Source organism: Belonocnema kinseyi, chromosome 7 (genome assembly GCF_010883055.1).
Source record: "Belonocnema kinseyi isolate 2016_QV_RU_SX_M_011 chromosome 7, B_treatae_v1, whole genome shotgun sequence".
Classification (NCBI taxonomy): domain Eukaryota; kingdom Metazoa; phylum Arthropoda; class Insecta; order Hymenoptera; family Cynipidae; genus Belonocnema; species Belonocnema kinseyi.
The window spans coordinates 114582178-114605399 of record NC_046663.1 but is presented as its reverse complement, the minus strand read 5'-3'; the positions used below and the strand labels follow the sequence as shown (position 1 = coordinate 114605399).

Here is a 23222-nt window from a genome sequence, read left to right as displayed (position 1 = left end):
ACACATTACAGCTGTTAAAAACTCTTATTCCACTAAATTCACAAATATTTAAAAAATGCAACATTTCAGAAGACATTTATCTAGGTCTATAAGAAAATTTAGGAAAAAAAATTTTTTTGTAAGTTTTTATAAGCAAATTGCTTTTCAGAACATTTATTTCTTTAACCAGGAAAAAATAGTAAGGACATATTCAACAACAATTCTGGTTGATTTTACCAGACAGTTTTTTTAGTTTATTTAAAGTTAAATAAAACTTAACTGTATCTTCAGGTTCACTTTTCTACTTATTTCCAAAAAAATTAGAACTTAAATTAAAAATAAACTTTTTAATTCAAATTTGTTATTACTATTTTATACTAACCTCTTTGCTACATTTTGGGCCTCATTTTGATTCCAAAAAGTCTTTAGAGTTTTCGAATTCTTTCAAGACCTTTTTTATTCAATCAAAATTATTTTTTCATTCACTTATAAAGTAAAATTAGATTATTACCATTTTGGATTTCAAATGCACTATATTTTGGCGCGACCGAATATATGGTGGCCTGTCGCGCCTCTACAAGTATGTGGAGGAAACAATCGGTACATATCGCGCCTCTACAAGCATGTGGCCGAACTAAAAGCAATATATATATGCAAGACCACAATATCTTTGGTCCAGGAGACCTAATATCTTTATCAAAATGCAGTACCTAAACGTACTTTATTGCACGCTAATACATTTTCCAAAGTTTCAGCTCGATATTTTATTTACAAAAAAAGTTCTTAGGTTCAGAAAAACATTCAGTGAACTGATAAAATGAGGTCGGTAATATAGGCATTTAGCTGTGTCACATGCCCTTAATATTTGTTTTATAAAGATCTAAATTGGTGTAAATTTAATCTAATTCTAATTTTTAGGCCGGCAAGTTTTGTTGGATGCTGCTCATTAGTCCATCGGCTAGCGAATTAATTAATGCAAAAGATCTGCAGAGTAAGATGTATGTGAGTTCTAGTAGAGACCTGAGGGAGTTAGCGTTTTAGAAATCACGTGCTTTTTCCTCAAAATTTCCGCTGAAAACGCCGAAATATATTTTTTTTTCAACTGTAAGTGTTTTACTAGTTACTGATTTATTCTTCTGTACCAATAATTTAATTTTATTCCGTTTATTTTCAATAATTTTAAGCAGATTAATTGAATTTGATAGTCTTAATAACGATGATAACGACGCGTGCAAAATTAACCTCAAAATGCCGCTGTTTTCATCTTTCAAAATAACTTGATCCGTTTTAATTGTTTTTAGTTTTAATATTAATTAGATTAATGAATGTCATAAAGCTTAAATGAATAGTGCAAAAGTACAGAATAGCAAAATAAGCATTTTTGGTCAAATGCATTTTAAGCAAATCTTGTATTGGAACTTGTCATATATAGCAGTAAAGTGATTATAGGCAATTATGCAGAAAACTAAAAGGCTATATCCATGCCTTTATTTATAATCAAACTATTCATGACAAATATTTTACTTATTAACGACGTAGGTAACTGTCAGAAATGATGTTGTTTTTGACATATTTCCTACCGATAGAACTTTGGATATTCACTGAAAATTTTCAGGCTCAGAGAAGCTTCAACAAATATTCTCCGCAGGCATTCAGGTAGATATTTTTGAAGATCCAGGTAGGACTAAAGGTCCTGCTTTAAGCTTTTGGATTAAAATTTAGAAATAGATTTTTTTAATTTCAAAGTTAACAGCCTACAACATAATAATTCGGAATCTACAGGTTTCGATTATTTCAGATATTTAACTTTTTTTTTAGGTGTTTAAGATTGGAATGAATATATAATAACGTATTTCGTAAATGGAATCCGTCTCCGTAGCTCAGTTGGTAGAGAATCAGATATCCCAGCGGAGCTAGAGAGCGTTTTTTTCACAATCTTAAAAATTAATCAATATTTTAATAATATTGATTATGACCAAGCAGAAAAACAAAATTAACATCTTAAACTATTATAGCATATATGATATAATTATAAAATATGTACATTATGAAAAAATTCGCAATTAAAAAAAAGTGTTAATAATTTGAAGAAAAATTTAAAAAGGGAGTCGGGTTGTTGACGGTTAACTACTGTAAATAATTGTGCCCGTCCGGTATGTGATGAATACATGCATACCATTATTTGACCGTCGCATCACTTTTAAAAGGACCCAATTCTGTCAGATATGTCTAGAGATGAAATCATTCAATCGAGCCTGCAGATAGCCTGAAACGGGCCAGGCTTTTCGCCAGAGAATATTCTGAGATTTTCTATCGGTAGGGGTGTCCAACCTAATTTGTGAAATAGTTTTCTACATAGTTTACGACTTCAGAATTTTTAATAGGGGACAATCTTTTTTTAAATTTATTTTAATACTTAAGTTTTTTCTTTTACGCATACATAGTTCGCATTATATTACATGTCTATGCTTACGGAATCTTCCGTAATGTTAAGCCTGAAAGGGGTTAAAGTTACGGAAAATTTCGTTGTTTTTTACGTTGAGGTCTATATATGATTAAGTTTTAAGTTAGATACCTTAGAACATCGAATGAGCGATTTTTAATCTTGAAGGTAAAGGACCAAATTATTTAAGCCATGTCAGGCGAGAGACGCTCTTCTTGTGGGTTGGAATTTAGCGCAGTCCCTGATCTCAAACAATGTCTTTGTGTTGCTAACGAGGCGAAGTAAGTGTATTTTATATTAAAAGTATTAGTAACAATTCCTATTGGTAACAATGTCAATTTCATAGGTATGATTTCATCGTCGCTCCACTCGTTCATCCTCGCTACAAAAGGGAATTTATCTCTGGTGTTGCGAAGGAGAGAACGGACCCATTCACCAGACCAGATATGATTCTCTGCAACTCCGGTATATTGCTTTCCAAATCAACTTCTGTTTTCTTGAAATTTTTCTTTTCTTTATTAAAAATAAATGCTCAATTAAATTTATATCCTAGATTGGAACTCATTAGTCATCGGAAAGTTCTCACCTCATATCGATGTAGATTCACCAATACCTTATGTTGCTAAAAATAGTGAAGAAGCACTGAATCAAGAATTCTGTTTAGCTTCACATTTGGCTCTGACCGCTGTGACCCTAAAACTGAAGGGCAACATCGATAGACATATTAATTTAGCCAGAATCGTTGCTGACAAACTTGCAAGTCCTGTAAACTGTCAGGTTTGTTTCTCCCAAAAAGAAGTGTCGGTATAGACTGTATTTCGTTTCTTATTTCATTGGTGGTATATTTTTTTCAGGTGTGGCTCCAGGTTCCCATGGAAAATCCTCAAAACAGAGTTAACTCATACAGAGACGAAGAACATTTTTCTGAGGTCGAAACTGAGACTCCTTGGGAGTGGTGGAATGCATTTAGAATTATTTGCGATTTTGACAGAAAACTGGGAGCTGCGTTATTTGTCAGTCATGATCTCCCCGAAGAAGATGAGGTTCTTATTTGACAATTTAAATTAAGGTAGATAGCAAATTTTACTTTATAATAAAATTATTCGATTTTTTCAGATAAGCAGATGGTTAGGCGAGCCTGTGAAATGCTTGATTCTACCTACAACCTTGTTCATCAGCAACAAGAAGGGTTTTCCGGTTCTAGGGAGAGCACATCAGATGCTTGTCAAGAGGTTCTGCTCGTTGGACGTGCAGTTCATAATTACCGGTGCTAATCGCTATCGAAACATTAGTTATTATTATCATTATCTTGATTACATCTGGAAGGTAAGTCGATCAAAATACTAAATTAATCAGCGTATAATATTGATAAATTAAATTCGAGAATTATATAGAGTTGGCAAAACGACGGTCCGATTGAACGATACGCTCGAGGGTATGAGGATTGTCTTCAATGTCCATTGCAACCATTGATGGACAACCTCGAATCCGGAACCTATGAAGTTTTCGAAAAGGATCCGGTGAAATACTCTCAATACCAGCTTGCAATTTACCAAGCGCTTCTCCACAAAGATGCTGCGAATAACAAGAAGGATGAGAATGAAGAGCTGAGACCAGTGTAATGTTCCCAGAATATTTTCCATCAAATTGTTTAAAATTAATTTTTAACTAGAGTTTATTTTCATAATTTCCAGAATTATTATGGTTGTTGGAGCAGGAAGAGGTCCACTCGTTCGTGCAGCTTTGAATGCTTCCGAAACAGCTCGAGTACCCGTGAAAATATACGCAGTTGAAAAGAACCCTAATGCAGTATTGACGTAAGTTTAAACTAAACTGTTTAATATTAAAAAAACGAGTTTTGTTTTAAAGACGAGGTGTTATTCTCCCCTAAGTGCAAGTAACTAAAAAATCATGAATTTCGTGTTGATATAAGTTTTATAATTCAATTGATGTCAAATCGTTTTGGGGGTATTGGCAGGCTTGCTGCTACCAAGCATGGAAAACGTGAAAAAGGTATGAAATTTTTTAAATGCTCTAGTGAACCTAGAAAAGACATAAATTCTTTTCAAAGGTCCTGGTTAACCTGACATTTTGTAAATCTCTTGAAATCTTCTTTCAGTATGTCACTTTGGGTCTGTAAATTGGTCAGAAACATCAAGCATCAGAGCTGGTTCATTGTGCCAGCTGCTAACGTAAATCTGTTCATATTTTAATCTTAAATAAATTAAATAATTTCAGCTATATTCGAATAAATTCTTGAATCCTACGGATTAGATTCAGACATGCCCAATATGGAGAAATTCCCGCCAGCCACACATGTTTTGCGCTTACCACTATTTCGGCTGGAGAGCGAGAGTGATGGTAGACCCACACCTAAGCAGCACCGCAGGTACGAAATATCTGACAGGGTGCTTGGGGCGACTAACTTTTCAATATAAATTTTTAATGCTGACTAAAATTTTAATTATTTTATTTCAGCATGTTTACATTTATTTTCAAATAATGTAATTCAAAGGAAAATTGTGCAAAGTATTTATTTATTTTACATTATTCAATATTTTATTATTACAGCTGTGGTTGACTGATACTTTTTTAAGTTTAACAATATACTAACATGATGTACAAGGTAAAAGGATAAGTTATGTAATTGAAAAATGCTAATAATATCCTTCTACCTTGTGCATCATGTTAGTATATTGTTAAACTTTCAAAAGTATCAGTCAACCACAACTGTAATATTAAAATATTGAATAATGTAAAATAAATAAATGTAAACATGCTGAAATAAAATAATTAAAATTCTAGTCACCGTTATAAATTTATATTGAAAAGTTATTCGCCCCAAGCACCCTGTCAGGTATTTCGTATCTGCGGTGCTGCTTGGGTCTGAGTCTACCACCACTCTCGCTCTCCAGCCGAAATAGTGGTAAGCGCAAAACATGTGTGGCTGGCAGGAATTTTTCCAGGTTATATGAGACTTGATTTATAGGTTTTTGAAATATTTTGTAATTATCTTCAGAGATTATTCTTTTTTAGTTAGAACTCGAGAGAGTTTTGCCTACAATTGTCCTTATCTGAACCAATTCGAAGTAATTTTTCAACCCTTTTTAACCCATATTTCAGCTCTAAATTCAATCCGAATGAATAAGAGACTATCCGAAGAAAACGCGAGTAAATTCCACACCTGTCCGAATGAATCGGAGGCTCGTCCCGAACAGTTTTTAAACTTTTCAATCCTTTTAGTCCGAACCTACCTTTCAATCCTTGCGCCAAAATAAATTTCAGTCCGAACCCACGTTTTAATCATTTTCAAACCGTGCGCTTAGTCTTATGAACTTAAGGCACACTCTAAAAGTATTTTCAATCCATTTCAGTACGTACATGAACAGGAAATCCAGTCCGATTAAATCTGATATCGCTTTTCAATCCTGTCCATTCCGTCTTTCATTTTATCCGGAAATTTCAAAATTGATTAAATTTTGCCAATGTTAATGCTAGCTTAGTTTAGAGTCATAAAGTACAATACCTCTTTAGGAAACGATTAAATTTCAGGAATTTCTTTGTATTTATATTTTATTGTGTTTTTTTTTAATTGACTTAAATTTGTTTCATTTTCTTCAAGTCATTTTAATTCATCTTACATTTTTTTGAGTTCCATTGAAGTTTTGTTAATTTACCTTGAATTCATATATGTATTCCTACACGTTGTTGAATTATTTTGCATTCCTTGAATTCGTTAATTAATTTCGGTTCATTTATCTTTAATTATTTTGGATACATTCCTTAGAATTTAAATTCTTTTGTGATCGCTTAGACTTTTTCCTGCTAATCCTATTTCAAAAAGTAGAGAATATCGAAGGCGCGTATTTTGTCCTTTAGAAAATATTTGTAGAATTTGCAGTTCTTCAAGTAATTGATAAATACTAGATTTATAAAAACAAAAGATTTCAACCTTTTCTCATTTCAACTAGCGCTAACCTAGTCAGCTTTCAGAATTTATCAACGTTATTGATACTCAATTACATTGTTAAGTCTTTTGAAGCTAGTTGAGGAAGAAAAACTTAAATATTTAAATAAAAAAAAGTTGTTAATTTTGTTTAGACTTTGCGAAAATCACGAATTTCAACCTTCAAGAGCTTCGTTTATCGAGCTTATTTTAAGCCAGGGAAAGCTTGCAGTGAGATAGTTTTTGATTAAGATCTAAAGAAGTTTTCTGAAAATGCCTAGCTCCTTCGGATTAGTGATTAAAAAAATATGAATGGTTTATATGGCAAGCGGCAATCTTGACAGTGTCCTATGTGACTTAAACTTCATATTGTCCGCTCAAACACGTTCGTAGTCGAGGAGGTACGTACATAGGACGGCGTCAAGATGGCGGATTGCAATTTATAACATTTATCGTTTTTTAACTGTTTTTAAACCATTTTCTCGTTGGAAGTTTTCCGTTGCTTAAAATTCTCCTGACAAACGAAGCGCTTTTGAAGGTTGAAATTCACGATTTTCACCAAGTCCAGACAAAAATAAACAATTGTTTTTTTTTATTAAAATATTTACGTTTTTCTTCCTTAACTAGTTTGAGAAGTCTCAAAAATGTAATTTCGTATTAATAAAACTGATAAATTCTAAAAATTGAGTAAGTTAACGAGAGTTGAAGAGAAAAAGATTAAATTTTGTTGTTTAAGGTAAAAACAGCAATAAAGTCGAAAAATGATTTTCAACTTCCAATGTATTTTTTTATCCGTAACAAAATTAATAAAAAAATAATGAGGCAATCATTTAGGTCTTTAGGAAATTCATTAGAGTTGAGAGAAAACATTTTTAAGATAATTTTTTTAGTTTTTGTTGTCTATAGGCGATTGAAACGTGTTGATTTTTTTATAGTAAATAGAGGTTTACATACTATCTTTCAATGTGTCTTTATTTTTTAATCCTATCTTTTGTTCCACTAAAACTTCATTTTTTGCAATGGGACTGTGTGAAGTCTGCTATTCAAAATAGGGTATTAATTTTACTTCTTTGCAGGCTACAAGCGCTTCAGAAGGAAATGTGGATGGACAAAGTTACGGTCGTATCTTCTGATATGAGAGAATGGGTTGCTCCCGAAAAAGCGGATATTTTAGTCTCGGAGTTGCTCGGATCTTTTGGAGATAATGAATTATCACCAGAGTGTCTTGATGGAGTTCAAAGGCATCTGAAAAGTAAATTTCGAAAATAAAAACTTTCATACAAATATTTCAAAGGCGTTATTCTAACTCAATTTAAATGTTAACTTGATATGTAAATTCACAGGCGATGGAATTAGTATTCCTCGATCGTACACGTCTTATATTGCGCCCGTTCAGTCTTCAAAACTCTTCAATGAGGTGAAGCAGTGTAAAGACAAGGAGAAGCATCCTTTAACCCATTTTGAAACGCCGTATGTTGTACATTTGCAAAATAAGTACGACATAGCACCAACGCAACCTCTCTTCACGTTTGAACATCCGAATCGAAGTAGGCACTTTCCAGCGATACGTTTACCAATTTTGTAACTTCTTATTAAGCTACTTACCTAACTCCGTATATCATTTCAGATAACATTATAGACAACTCGAGATACGAGATGAGAAAATTCAGCGTTCAGCAAAACTCGATACTGCATGGATTCTCAGGATACTTTGATGCAGTTTTATACGAAGATGTAATGCTGAGTATAGAACCAAGAAGTCATAGCCCTGGAATGATTAGTTGGTTCCCTATATTTTTTCCTTTGAAGGTACAAAAAATAGGCTCCAATTTCTGAAGAATTTGAAAGCTATGCAAATTTAAAGAAACTATTCTAAATTGTTCCCAATCATTTTTGCTCTAGGAGTCCATTTACTTGAAGGCCGAAGATGAAATTTGCGCTCATTTCTGGAGACGATGTAACGCAAAGAATGTTTGGTATGAATGGAGTGTCAGTAAACCAGTGGCTATCGCTATCCACAATCCCAACGGGAGATCTTATACGATTGGATTATAGGTCTCCGATACCAAAGCACCAATAAGTAATTGGCGATTATTAACATAACGACGACGTTCAGTATTCCTTATCTTATAAGGTTTCTACGAATTTTCTTGATAAACTTTTTGGATTACCCGGAACGGAATCCTCTTCTTATGTGATTAGATCTTATCATGAAATTCTGTAGAAAATAAATATTTTTATTATTGTAATAAAAATAACTTTAAAGGAATTATTTCAATGAAATTTATTTATTAATACTTTTCATCGTTAAATCTAAAATTTAATGTTTTGATTCATATGAAAAAGAGAATTGCTTTATGACCACCCTAAAGGTACGTCCCTTTGGAAAGTTTGAGGAGCGTCCAACTAGGACCTGGCGTGATATTTTCTGTTACAAAATAACAGCGATAAGGCTCATTCAGGTCCCACTGAAACGTGCCAAAGGGGCGAACATTTTATACGTTCGGGGTGCGGCCGGACCTTTCAAGTGAAACGTCCATGAGATGTCTGCAGGACGTTCCGTGCTATCAGGGCACATTTCTTATTTTCACAATTTGGTTGATAGATAAAACTTGTATAAACTTGAGAGTATTTTGAGGATTTAAAATTATGAGAGCGCTTGTTTGTCTTTTACACATTTTCCCTTTTCTAGTTTACCTACATTTACGACGAAGGTCTAAACTTGAAACTTAAATGCAATTATCCTTCAACTGAATCTTTTCTGGAAAATCCGAAATTTCTCCATTCCAGAATCAGATAGTAGTATTTAATGATAACGAATGTTCGTCTATACGTAAACAGTTACGTATTTCGAAAACAAGGTTGCAACATCAATAGAAATAAGGGCAAGATCAATGCTTTAGAATAATAGGATTTTCATCTATAGTGAGATAGTTTTCTTATTTAAACGATCAAAATACCGGCAGCGAACAGAATCTGATTTCGACTTTAAGTCTGTAATTTGAAAAACATGAAATTCAAAATTATTAATTTTAAACGCTTTTACTTAAAAATGTTAAATTAAAATTGTCAAATTTCCTAATTAAAAATTAAAAGCGTTTTAAAAAGAAGAATTTTGACCAAAGAGTCTGCCCTTATTATTTAACCTTGACATTTGAGCGTATGTAGACAAGATTTTCATGATTTCAGTAATTTCGAAGGTTTCAAAGGGGTTCAAGAAATATCAATGATTTTCAGGGATTTAAAATATTTCAAGATTTTACAGCATCATAAGGTTCCTTATGGATTATACAAACAAGTCAAATTCTGATGAAAATATGCAGTTGATAGTGAACTAAAAAGAAACCTCTAAAAATCACCCTTTTCCATATTTCGAGACCTCGACCTCAGCATATTTGTACAGAACTTTTCCCATACAATTTGAAAATCGAAAAGCCGTTCTCTAACTTCACACTCTTCCCTATTCCCCTCCTGTCTCCTTTCCACCTCTTTTTCAAGAAGCTTCCCCTCTTCTTCGTCTTTTTTGTGCTTAAATGCGAACTTAATTAGTAGAACCCAATCAAAAAATCGAACAAGTTTCAGTTAAAAGTTCATTCTTTTTGTTTGAAAAGTCTTCCAATATATTTTGTGTTTATAATTCATCTCGCTTGGTTAAAAATCCTACTTTTTTGTTAACAAGTCACATTTTTTTGTCGAAAGTTTAACTGTTTTATTGGAAATTTGTTTGGATTATAAGTTCAATTCTCTTGGTAAAAATATCATATTTTCTGGTTAAAAATACAACTGTTTGGTTGAAAATTAATCTGTTTTGGTTAATGATTCAAATATTATCTTTAAAATTAGTTTTTTTTTTTAATATTCACCATTATCCTTTTCGTGAAGAAGTAATCTGTTTTGGTTGAAAATTCTACTATCTGGTTCAAAGTTGAATTACTTTGTAGAAAATTTATTTTTGTTCAAAAATCATAATTTTAGTTGACAATTCAACTATTTGGTTGTAAATTAATGTTTTTTTGTCGAAAATTCATGTTTCTTCAGGAAGTTTGTCATTTTGGCTTGAAAATTCAACAATTTGGTAGAAAATCCGTTTGGTTAAACATTTATATTTTCAGGTTGCAAATTCAAATATTTGGTAGAAAGTTAACTGTTTTATTGAAAATCCTTTTTGGTGTAAAAACAATCTTCTTTGATGAAAATTCACCTTTTTGGTCAAAGTATGAACTATTTTTTATTAAACTATTTTGTTAAAAATTAACGTATTTTCTTTAAAAATCGTCTCTCGGTGGAAAATGTATCTTCGTATTTGAAAATTCATCTTTGTAACTTAAAAATGGAGCTATTTTGTTAATTTTATCATTTTCCGTGAAATACTTAACTGTCTTCTTGCAAATTCGTCTTTTTGCCGATTTTGAGTTGTGCAGTCTGCGTTCTGTTAAATGAAACGTTTTCATTGAGAAAAAGTCGTTTATAAAATATTATGTTATATCTTACTTCAGGGTAGTTTCGTCAATGATTTCCCTGAACTTAAAGGTCACGGCGTTGTATTTCACACTAGCTTTCGATAACAGAAATGTTGGGTTATCGTCGATATGGTCTTCTCTGATCTTCTGACCTCACGTGATTGCGAACGTCTTATTTATCGGTCACACATTGTCTTGGATTTCTAAGGAGTCGCCAGAAGACCTCTTTTTAAAGATTTCATTTGTCCTTAGATATTCAATAAAGATAATTCCTTAGTACCACTTGATACCTAATTATTATTTTTAATTATATCAATTATGTTTCTAAATGTATTAATTTCAAATTACAACATTTTCTAAATTATCACTGGTTGATAATGTTTTCGTAACGAAACTTTAAAATTTCTGTGAATTGAAATTTGGGTTCATAAAATTGCAAATAGGTCTTTAAAAATTTTTAATTTGTAATCTCAATACATATTGTCTTATGTAAATAAAATTGGGACCTATAAATTAGCATTGTACTTTAGTTAAAAAAAATATCAAATAAAATAACAGAAAATGGGGTAAAACGTGAAAATTAGAATTCTAAGGCATGAAATTGAGATAAAAAGGCGCATAATGACGACATTGAAGAAAAATGAAGCAACACAAAATAATAAGGAACGTCTGTTTCCATAGTCTCTTATCTCCGATTCTCTGGTTTGTAATTCCCTCGATTCCAGTTGATTCCATTACGCGAGTGCGCGCCGTTTCGATAAGAACGTGTTAGCTGCAGCTAGCAGACGACATTTCTTAAAACAAGATAAGGTTAAGTCTCGAAATCTTTACATTTAGGATAAAAGAACGAGCAAAAAATCATTGGATTAACCATAAAATGGCTGGATTAGTGACGCAATTGGGCAGGTGTAGTGTTCGAACAATTGTCGGCACACACAATAGAGAAATTCGTAGAGTTATTTCACCAAAATCTTTGACTTCGCTTGTGCGACATGCATGTACAACACACACTCTTCGAAAATCTGGTAAGTTAGAGTTTTATATTTTCCTGTCCTTTTTCCATTAAAAAAAATCTAAATTATGTCACATAGTGACTGTACACTTCTGCCCGTTACTGAAAAAGTATTTCCTTACTTTTTCTTGTTAAGTCTTATGACGAATTAACCATTTAAAACTGATAAACTATCTTCTCAAAAATCTAAGTTTCGACAATTTGAGCGTAAAACAAAAAAAAAATGTTTAATTTGAAGCTTCAGCATATTCAAATTTTTTGTGGTTGATCTGCAACATTTGAGAACCCTGGCGGACCGAAGGTTCCGAATGGAGCCTCTACAAAGTACCCGCGTATAAAATTAAAGACCCCATTCGGCTCCTTTTTAAAAAACTCGAAAAAACAGCAAAATCAAATTTTAAATTGTTGAAATTTGGATTCCACGTTAAAATTCCCTATAGAAAGTCACGGAATAATTGCAATAGTTTTTTTTTTTTTGCAACGGTAAAAAGTTTTTAAAATTAAAAGACGTATAGCGCCTGTTGACTGCTACACTTCAAACGTATCGCCCGTAAGTAACAGTCAACAGGCGTTATACGTCTTATATTTTTTTAATCTTTTTACCGTTACAAAAAAAAACTATTGCGATTATTCCGTGACCTTCTATAGAGAATTTTAACGTAGAATCCGAATTACAACAATTTAAAAGTTAATTTTGCTGTTTTTCGAGTTTTTATTAAAAAGGAACCGAATGGGAACCCAATGGGGTCTTTACAGGGTACTTCGTAGAGGCTCCATTCGGTTCATTCGGTCCGTCAGAAAAATCTCAATAGAGGATATTTAAAGTTATTGGAACCCTTAGAATTGCATGATATGACTATATTTCATCGTCGTAATAATAAATGTTTACATGGAAATATAATTAAAAATTTGAACTATTGTATTAAAATCCAAGCAGGAAAAATATGCCATTGAAAAATTTCAACTTCAGAGCGTTCAAAATTAACACTTAACTTTTAGCTTAAAATTTAAACTTTTGTCGAGAAATATTCATGAACTACTGACTATTAAAATAAAAAGGTTCGAACAGTTCTAAGTTAAAAAAAAGTATTCCAATTAAAAATTTTAAACTTCGCAAGATTTCAAAAGTATCTATAAAAGTATACATGTATCGTTCAAACCCGAGTTCTATCTATTCATCTTTAAATGGGTGGGTGCGATTGCGGTCATTATGGAAGTTAAATTATATGAGGGGGAAGGGGCACAATATAAATCTTGTTTGAGTTTTTACCAAAGCGCTTAATAAAGTCGCGTTTTTTATAGTTTTCACAAAGCATATTTTACTAATATCTTCGTAACAACTAATTTTTTCTTTATAAGTTTGTTTGCAAAATAGTTTTTGTTTGTAATACCTAATTAGGTATTTTCACTTCAACTATCAGCTAACTTCACTTTGTTCAAAGCTGAGAGGGGAAAAAATAGATCAATTGCATGGAACAAAACTTTATTTCTGTAATGTCTTTGTAATTAATAACAATTATTATCATTTTATTATTTCATTAAATAGTAATTAAAAAATCTGCCCGCTGCGCGGGCACATTGTCATCGCGCGCTATGCGCGCAGTTCGGTGCGCTCGCAAGTTTAAGCGCGCCTAGGACGCGCGACTGTTGGTTCTCGTGCTTCGCGCTCGATAGTATATTTATCGAGCGCGAAGCGCGAGATAATGTATTTACTTTGCGCTACGCGCTCGACTTTTCTGCACAGACTATTTAAAACTAAAGGTAAAAGTAGCGACAAATATAATTTATTGATTGTGAATTCTCTTTTGTTAAAGCTCCTTTGGCTTTAACGAACACATTCTCATCACGTATCTCGTGCTTCACTCGAGTTTATCCCTGAAATTTTATATCATTCCCATAAATGTATATTATTATAATTCGTAACTTGCATTCATTGTCCCGTTTAAAAAAATTTGAAAATATTTTTTGCAATTCATTTTGAATTCACCCTAAATTATTATTAGTTTATCCTCATTTTTTTTACATTCTTCTAAATTCACTCAATTCTATTCATTCGACAAAGTTTTTTTAAGTTTTTATTTCGTTCATCTTAAAGTCTTCAAAACTCACCCTAAATTTGGAGGCATTTGATAAAATTCTTTTGAAGTTTCTTTAATTTTTCCCTAATTAATTCCAAACTCTTTTTTGAATTTATTGAATTATGATTGCAGAAAATGTAGAACTGATTTATTTTGAAAGTGATTAGTTTAAATAAGTTTGTTTTGGAAATGTTATATTACAATTTTTTTTTAACCAATTGAAAATTGTACATTTCAGTATTTTTTCAAATATATTTATTTTATAAGATATCTTAAAACTATACAGCTTCTACGTTTTTAAGTTTTTAAAGAATGGTTGTGTATCAAATTCCTTGATTCAGAAAGTGCGCTTTTAATACTTGGAATCATAATTTTTGTTTATTTTTCGTGTTTTGAATTTGAAATTATAAATGAGAAAAAAGCCTTTTTGGAGACTAAAAAACTGGTAAATGTTGTTATGCTAAAAGTTAAAAAAACGGCCTGTCGTATGAAAAAAAAAGTTAAAGGGAATTTTGTAGCTACGTTTTGGAACATACGCCCTTATGAATATTTTAATTTATCTTGTGCCGTTTCTAAAAAACAGTCAGTTTCATTATTTATAATGTTATTTTTTACGATTAAAACGAAAACCACACGTTTTATCAAGAAATTATTTCAAAAAAATTTTTAGATTTTTTTGGGTTAAACAACCTTTTTCTTATATCTTGTGTCATTTTACCCAAAATGTAATTTTTTTATTTTTAATGTTGTTATTCACGATTAAAATAGAAACTACCAATCATATAAAAAAACCATTAATAAAAATTGTTGTTCTCTAATTTCGGTAAAAAAATGTTATCTATTTTTTCTTAGCTTGTGTCATGTGTCGAAAAATTTAAGTTTTGTGTGTTCACTGTTTTTTTATAAATAAAACAAAAACTACGTGTCCTATAAAAAAGTGATTAGTAACAAATTTGTAGATATTTTTTGGGTGCATAATGTTTGTCTCATAATTTTTTCCTACCTTGCATAGTTTGAAAAACAAAATAAAATTGTTTATTACTTTTTGTTTGATCAAAATTTCAATTATCAATTTTTCGAAAAAATTCAAAAAGTTGTTATGATAATCTTGTAGAGCTTTCGAAAATTAACATTTTACTTTTCAAGTACTATGAACAAGTGTACAGAGAATTTTTGAATCATGAAAAAATGTGGTCTCAAAAACTTTCAAAATACGCTCACTTTTTTAGAATTTTTATCCAAAAGGGCTGACCAACGAACTTGGTATTTAGCTTAGGACACTAAAAGAGTGTATCAAAGGCCAATCTAATAGATTATTTTGTTCAAAAGTCATCGTGCTCATAGACAGACAGACATAAAGCCAGACACAATCGTAAAAACCTGTTTTTCGGATTCAAGGGGTCTCAAAACGTGAATTCATGACAAAAACTGGGAGGGGGGGTCAAATTTTACACAAATCTAATACCTTCTCTGATGAGAATGTATTAACATGAAAAAATAACAAATTATTAATTAAATTTTTTGAAACGCCACACACGAGACGAAAAAGAAATTAAATGACAACAGTCGTGATTAGAATGTGCCCACGAAGCGGGCAGATTTTTTTGTTTTTTGCTGTTAATCATGTTTTTCATGATTAGAGCCAGAACTATATATCCTATTAAAAAACGGTTAATAACAAATTTGGAGATCTTTTTCAAATGCCCAATTTTTGTTTCTTCATCTTTTACCGTATTTTGCATAGTTTGGCCGAAAAATGTAATTATTGGATTTTCCATAATTGAGTATGCTGTCAAAATATGAAATTTCGATTTTTCAAAAAAAAATTCAAAAAATTGTTATGATAATCTTGTAGGGCATTCAAAAAGCAACATTTTTCTTCTCTTGACTTTTTTCATATCGTGCGTTATTTGGCCCAAAATGTTCATTTTCGTGTGTTATTTGAAATTTTGTAAATGCTATAACTCTGGTAATTTTTAAGGTTATGAAAAAAGTCATGGGGGTAAATTGTTCGAGTTTTTTAATACTATGAATAACTGTACAGAGAATTTTTGAATTTTTGAAAAAGTGGTTTCAAAAATATTCAAAATGTGCCCACTTTTTGAATTTGTATCAAAAATGGCTGGCTAACGAACTTGACCTTTAGTTTAGGACACATTAATTTTTTCAAAAGTTATCGTGTTCATAGATAGGCAAACATACATCCAAAAATTCTCTGATGAGAATGTAAAAATAAAAACTATTTTTCAAAAAGACTTATTTAAAAAAAATTAGCTTTTACAAAGATATTAGCAAAATAGGGAAAAAATGAACTGAATCCCATGCATTTGGTCCCTTGTTTTCCCCTCAGAAATCTACGAAGTGAAGTTAGCTGTTGATAGAAGTGAAATTACCTAATTAGCTTTAGCGATAACATTTATTGGAAATTCGAAGCGATCATACTTGAACCAAGTAACCAGTAATGAAAACAGAAAAAATTAATAAATTATCAAATTAACCATATTATAGTAGTAAATGCTATGTATTATAACCATGTTATTGGTTACGAACTGTCTACAGTTACTGAATTTTCTGTAAGACTGATTTTTTACCAGCTCGTCAGAGTTAACGTTATGTGGAAAAATTCTAGACATCTGCATTTGAATCTTGACAACTCTGAAAAAAAATACTGGCGTAATTTTTTTCGTGCTTTGCAGGCTGAAAAATGTAAAAAAAAAAAAAGGAATTTCGGGCACAGTTGGCCACAAGATTGAATATTTCAATTTCCCTGACAATTCCCTGACATTTAGACGAATTTCTTTGGCAGAAAATTATTTAAAAAACGAATAATGTTTTAATAATGTGTCAGGCCAGATAGTGAAATAAGCCAGAAAAATGTGCTTTACATGGCAGTATGGATAAATTAAAGTCAGACCACTCAGCGGCGCCACTAACGAAACACAAAATGTCATATAATAGGTATTTTATGCTATTTTTGTTGTTGTTATTTTTCACAACTACAAAAAGTTTGTTTATCTTTATTATATTTTGAGAAAACAGGGCGGCGCTATCTTGCCGTCAACTCAGCGGCACCCTCTACAAAAATTATGAAATTAAAAAAAAAATTACTAGCTTAGATTTTTTTCTATGTTTTGTCTTCACAATGAGCTATGGATCGTTCCTGTAGAATCAACCCTTATTTTAAAAAATTACCTCCTGTGATAAAAGAGTTTTTTTTCAAGTATTAAAAAATATCTAGGCTAGATTTTTGTGCTATTTATCTACTTTCCAATGTGATATTAAACAATTTTTTAAAATAAACTCTTATTTTAAAAAACTATCATCTGTGCTGCAAAAAAGTCTTTGAAAAAAGAAACTATCTAGATATTAAATATTTATAAAATATTAACACAGTATTTTTAAAGCATAACTGAGGAGTAAAATTATTCTTCGCCCCTAATCGGTATAAAAACAAACCCCGTATTTGTATCCGCATACAAACATACAGACTGATGCCAAAAATGGTATACATTAACGAAAAAAATCCATGTTCATATAACGAACAATCTAAATATTCAGAATGATTGAAAATTCTTTGAAAGAATTTTTAAAGATTAGTTGAAATAATTTTAAACCCCTGAAAAATAGTCGTGTGACTAGGGATTCTGGGGATCTACATTTATGTTGTAAAATACATATTGGCTTTTATATGTGTAATAACCTATGATAACCATTTACCCAGAACACATTCACAAAAAAATGCATCCCGTTCTGATCATAATTGTCACATAATGTCAAGTCGCCGATTTATCATCTCCTTCAAGTACAGGGTCGTGGTGTTTCTGCTAATAAATATTCAAGATTTGAACTTGTGAAAATTCGATTTTATTAAGTTAGTTCGGTTTCTTGATTTTTCCAGCGGGTTAACATGGTAAGGAATTATGTTCCAACTACCCCAAGAAACCACCCCTAACTTTAAATATGACTTAGTTTGATGAGAAGACTTTTGAGAATCTTTTCGACTCTGCTACTATCGAAATTCCTCAAATTTCGAACTTATCCAGGTATATCAGTCACCTGGGTCTTAGCAGACCCAATGCTCATGTATGAAATTCTAGCATCCCCAAAAAATACCTTTTCCGCAAAATTGGTCTGAATTTTATTGGTGGTAGAATATGTACATTTTTGGAGAACTACCTTAGAGAAACCCATGTAAATGTGACCTTATCCAGGTAGATCGGTCACATGATTTTTTTATCGACTCAATGTTGTTAGGAATCAAGTTTTAGTATGTCCATAAAACTATTCTTATCGCAAACTGCGTCTAAATTTGATTAGTGGTACACTATTTACATTTCTGGAAAAATGCATTAGGGAAAGCCATACAAGTTCAACGTTATCCAGGTAGATCGTTCAATTGATTTTTTTATCGACTTAAAGCTGTAAATGATCAAGTTTTATTAACCCGAAAAAACTGCCCTTATCGTGAAGTGAATCTTCATTTTATTGGTATTATATGACAATTTTGTACAGAACGGGATAAATTTTTTTCGAATGTGATTTGGGCAAATGGTTCTGATAGATAAACGATCAAAGATAAAACACAGATAAAAGCCAAAATATATTTTACAGCATACATGTAGATCCCCAGCATCCCTATTCACAAAAGTGCTATTTAGGATTTTAAGACGATTTCAACTCATCTTTAAAAATAGTTTTAATAACTATTTGAAAGAATTATTTTAGAAAAAGTCTGCTCTTAAAAAAGTTTCAACCGTTCTGGAAATTTAGATTGTTCTTTATATGAAAATGTATTTTACTCGTTAATAATTGTTGTGCTAGAAGTTGTTCAAAAGCATTAAAAGATGCATCGAAAAAGGTAAATTATATTTTTTGAATATACACACATAGACTGGAAAATAACTTTGATGAGAAATAATTATGCTTAAAAGTACCATGTTACTATTTTATAAGTAAGTTCCATCTATGTATATATCGACTTTTTTAATACGTGTTTTCATTATAGGGTGTTTCTTTTATATAGAAGGGTCAATATTACAAAAGCGATTTATGTGACATTGGAAAATAAAGAAAGAGCACAAAAATGAAAAGCACAAAAATGAAAAGCACAACAATCCCAACAGTTAATGTATACAATTTTTGGCATCAGTCTGCATCAGTCATAATTTTGCTCCTTAGTTATGCTCTAAAAATACCGTGTTAATATTTTATAAGTATTTTCCATTTAGATAGTTTCCCTTTTTTAACTGCGTTTTTGCAGAACAGGGGGTTGCTTTTTAAAATAAGGGTTGATTTTACAAAAGTGTTTATATCACACTGGAAAGCAAAAAAAATAGAAAAAAATCTAGCCTACTCATTTTTTAAATACTTTTTTTCATTACAGGGGGTAATTTTTTAAAATAAGGTTTGATTTTACAAAAGCGATTCATAGCATATTTTAAAGCCGCTGAGTTTTCTGACCTGATTGATTAACTGAAGGATATGTATCCAAACTGTAAATAAAGAAATAACTACAAATAAAAAACAAAGAATCGAATTATATTTTTAAAGAATGTACATTGAACAAAAATTTATATATATATTAGGAAGTGCTTCTAAAATATTATAAAAACATATAAATTTCTATTTTCCCTGACAGCTACTTCATTTCCCTGACTTCCCTGACATGTGGCCGCCCTGAATTAGGTATTTTCACTTCAATCACCAGCTAAATTCATTTCGTTGGTTGCTGAGGGGAAAACGATGGACCAAATGCATGAGATTCAGTACATTTTTGCCTTATTTTGCTAATACCTTCGTAAATACTAATTTGTATGTATTAGTGTATTTAAAAAATCGTTTTTATTTGTTAAGAACTATGTAATGATGTAATAAAATGATGGCAATTATTATTCATTACAAAGATAACACAAAAATAAAGTTTTGTCCCATGCATTTGGTACATTGTTTTTGTTGGAAAGTAAAACTTCACAGCAATAGGATATACCAGGATATCCCATTCAATCCCATTTATCTCTCAAGGATAACCAGTCTTTTATCCCGCAAGTCAGAAATTGGGATATCCCTGGGACGTTTCTGGAACATTCATATGTGCCAAGTAGGATATAAATTGATTTTCTATATCCTATTAGGGAAATTTGAATATCCTAGAAACGTCCCAGGGATATTCTGGGGATTTCTCAGTTTCCGTCATGTGGGATATCCGACGGGATATTCCTGGGATATCCTCAGGACAACCTTGGAGATAAATGGGATGGAATTGGATATCCCGATATATCCAATTGCTGTGAGGGAAGTGTTAGAAAATAGCGGAGGTGCCTTTTTTTGCTGCAGGTCAGACGGACGTCAATATCTGGGCAAAATTTCAGAAGCGCGGTTCAAAGAAAGGCACCACCCGCCGGAAGGAAAAAAGGCACCCCGCTGCTTTCTGACATTTGCTTTCCAACCAAAAAAATGTCTAAAAATATCGCGATTTTCACGAGAAAAAAATATATATAATCACATCCTTCCGGGTGTTTGTAAATAATTACAGAACCCAACAAATACAGTTGGTGTTTTAATCGCTTCAATATCTTTATCAGAACAGATAGTATAGTCGCACATTTTTTCTAATTTTAAGCAATAATTTTTATTATTTCTCAAATTTGTTAACTGCAATTTGTTCGTAAATTTTTTCTTGATATTCTTGAAATTTTTCCCATTGCAGCTTGTATAAAAAATAAAATTCTTAACTTGACTCTGCTTAAATGTGCCCGAAATTCCTTACTTTTTTACATTTTTCAATCTGCGAAGCACAAAACATTTCTTACATGAACGCTTTTGAGATTATTCACGTAGAACGCTGTGTGCTTTCAAATGACTATTTACATATTAAAGCTAGTTTTTTTTTTGCTGAGTTGTTAAGCTTTAAAGCCAGATGCCTACGATTTTCTCGCCGATCGTAGAAATGCTATCCCTAACGATATACTTTACCTGTTACTTTTACGGAAAATCGGTAATATTAGTCAGTGTCTCTTTTTTAATTTAACTCTTAAGTTATCTCAAATGAGTCAAATATTATGTAAACAAAAAAAATTCCATTTCACATATCTACAAAATTACAGCGCCACAATTTAATAATCTCAAATTTAAATTGTATGAAACTGAACAGTTTTGACATTAAACTTACATTTGCAGCATTAATAAATATTGTATAATTTGACATTAAGTTATTTGAATACAATCTTCGAATCTGAATAAGTAACCAATTTTGAACATTATCGTTTAAGAGATTTAAAAATATTGATAATGTCTTTGAATACGTATAAAAATTGAACTATTCAATAATAAAATTTGTATAAGCAAATGGAAAAAGTTGAACAATTTTATAATTTCAGAGCGGTGTAAATTGAATAATATGTATTAAGTGAAGAGTATCTAAATAATATTAAAACGAAGCTTTAGATTAAAAAAACGAAATTTGAAGTGTTCGCTCTTGATAAAATTTAACTGCATATACTTCATATTCAAATGAAGATAATTTGAAATGATTCATTTCGTTGGAAGCTCCTTAACATAAAAGGAACTATTTCAAGCTAGAAAAAATAAAAAAAAGATTCACAATCCTGATAGTTCATATTCAATTAAATAGAAATTGTTCAATTATAATGGAGATAAAGTTCGTATAACTTTAACACCAGTGCTTTATCAGAATTTTTACCTTTTTTTAATAGTTAAAATGCAAGTTTATTTTCTTTTATCTACAAATTTAAGTACTAATTTAACGATGTCTTTTTAGAAAGGCGATACACCAGCAAACACGAATGGGTAGAGGTACATGGCAAAGTCGGTGTCGTTGGAATTTCCAATTATGCTCAGGATGCTCTTGGCGATGTAGTTTATGCTCAACTCCCTGATGTTGGTTCCACAATTAAAAAAGAAGGTAAACATTGACTTCCTTTATTTCAACAAATGCTACGTGACGTTCCGCAAGGAAATGGCCTACTATGTTACGTACAGGCGTATGTAGCTGAATAACTTCCCGAAATTTCAAGCCTAGGACGGATCCTCTAGGTCTAAAAACAAGTCACCGGGGCATCTTGTAAGTGTTTACTTCGGAAACCCGCTTTTAGGGGAAAACTTATCTAAAGTTGTCGTTCACTTCCGAGATATAATTATGTCATCAAATAGTTCGATGCATCTCATCAAAACCCCAAAATCGATACTTTGATCCTTCGTTCTTAAAAACGTGAATATCTCCTAAAGTATAATCATCAAAGTGAGCCGTTTCTTTGCGTAACGTCATAAATACGTCATTATTTATTTAATTTTTCCACTTCTTGAAAAATATATAATTCTAATCATAGACGAGTGCGGAGCACTAGAGTCTGTAAAAGCAGCCTCAGAAATTATAAGCCCAGTCACTGGAAAAGTCCTTGAGAAAAACGAAGCTGTAGAAAATAAACCTGGCTTAATAAACTCCTCGTGTTATGAAGACGGTTGGCTTTTTAAAGTTGAACTCGAAAATCCTGAAGAAATCCAAACTCTAATGGACGAAAACGCATACACGGAATTTCTCAAATCTGATCCACATTAGCTAAGTTCCAATTCTGAATGCGAAAAATACAAAAGAATCACTTAATTGTATATATGATGGCATCAATTTCTTATGAAAATTATGTACAATGTTTAGATATCTTAGGGTTTTTGTAATAAAAAAGTATCCAATAAATTATTAAAATAATGTTCTCAAATAAGAGATTTAAAAATTCTCTTTCGCCCTTTTCAGTTTTTATTACTTTTTAATTTAAAAGGGAATTAAAATTAATAATAATGCTATAAAATAATAATTGCTTCAATAATACAAGCAGAGCAAAGTAATATATCATTACAAAAAAAGATTCTATGACCAGATATAATATTTATCTGACAATAAGAAACGGGATATAAAGTAAAATGTAATATCGAAAAGCAGATTACGAAAGATGAGAAGCCACGATGATCGTTATATGTTAATAATAAAGATGTATTTACAATAATTGAGGTTTTGTTTTCTACATAATTTACAATTGCCAATTTCTAATGGCAGTGTCAACAACAGCGCATAGGAAGTGTGTCGCTCGTAAACGTAAGATTAATCTTGAAAAACGACGAGTCTGATTGGCAAATAATAAAAAGGAGGATGACATTTGACATTAAATTATAGAGCATTTGCCAATTATAATTGGTAACTGTACATCGATATTTAACACAATATACATACATCATAATTTATGTGTATATATGTATGTGTGTGTAGCTTACTATTCTGGTATAGTTCCCTAAT

General features: G+C 31.4%; 2 protein-coding genes across 3 annotated transcripts; both read left to right on the top strand.

The window, feature by feature from the left end:
• The first annotated feature begins 748 nt into the window (after positions 1-748).
• LOC117177354 (protein arginine N-methyltransferase 5) lies at positions 749-8613 on the top strand. Of its 2 annotated transcripts, XM_033367986.1 has the most exons (13): positions 749-801; positions 898-1083; positions 2591-2703; positions 2769-2887; positions 2976-3199; positions 3277-3465; positions 3539-3748; positions 3817-4040; positions 4117-4239; positions 7445-7620; positions 7712-7915; positions 7996-8177; positions 8271-8613. In XM_033367986.1, exons 3-13 carry the CDS (start codon positions 2615-2617, stop codon positions 8421-8423), a joined length of 1893 nt encoding a protein of 630 aa, XP_033223877.1. In that variant the 5' UTR covers positions 749-801; positions 898-1083; positions 2591-2614; the 3' UTR covers positions 8424-8613. The 2 variants fall into 2 exon arrangements, with proteins under 2 accessions (XP_033223877.1, XP_033223876.1); XM_033367985.1 differs by lacking the exon at positions 749-801 and having other exon boundaries at positions 846-1083.
• Positions 8614-11553: 2940 nt separating this feature from the next.
• Positions 11554-22650, top strand: LOC117177298 (glycine cleavage system H protein, mitochondrial). The gene is made up of 3 exons (XM_033367900.1): positions 11554-11853; positions 21696-21839; positions 22264-22650. The coding sequence occupies exons 1-3, from the start codon at positions 11706-11708 to the stop codon at positions 22491-22493; spliced, it is 522 nt and encodes a 173-aa protein (XP_033223791.1). The 5' UTR covers positions 11554-11705; the 3' UTR covers positions 22494-22650.
• Positions 22651-23222: the final 572 nt, after the last annotated feature.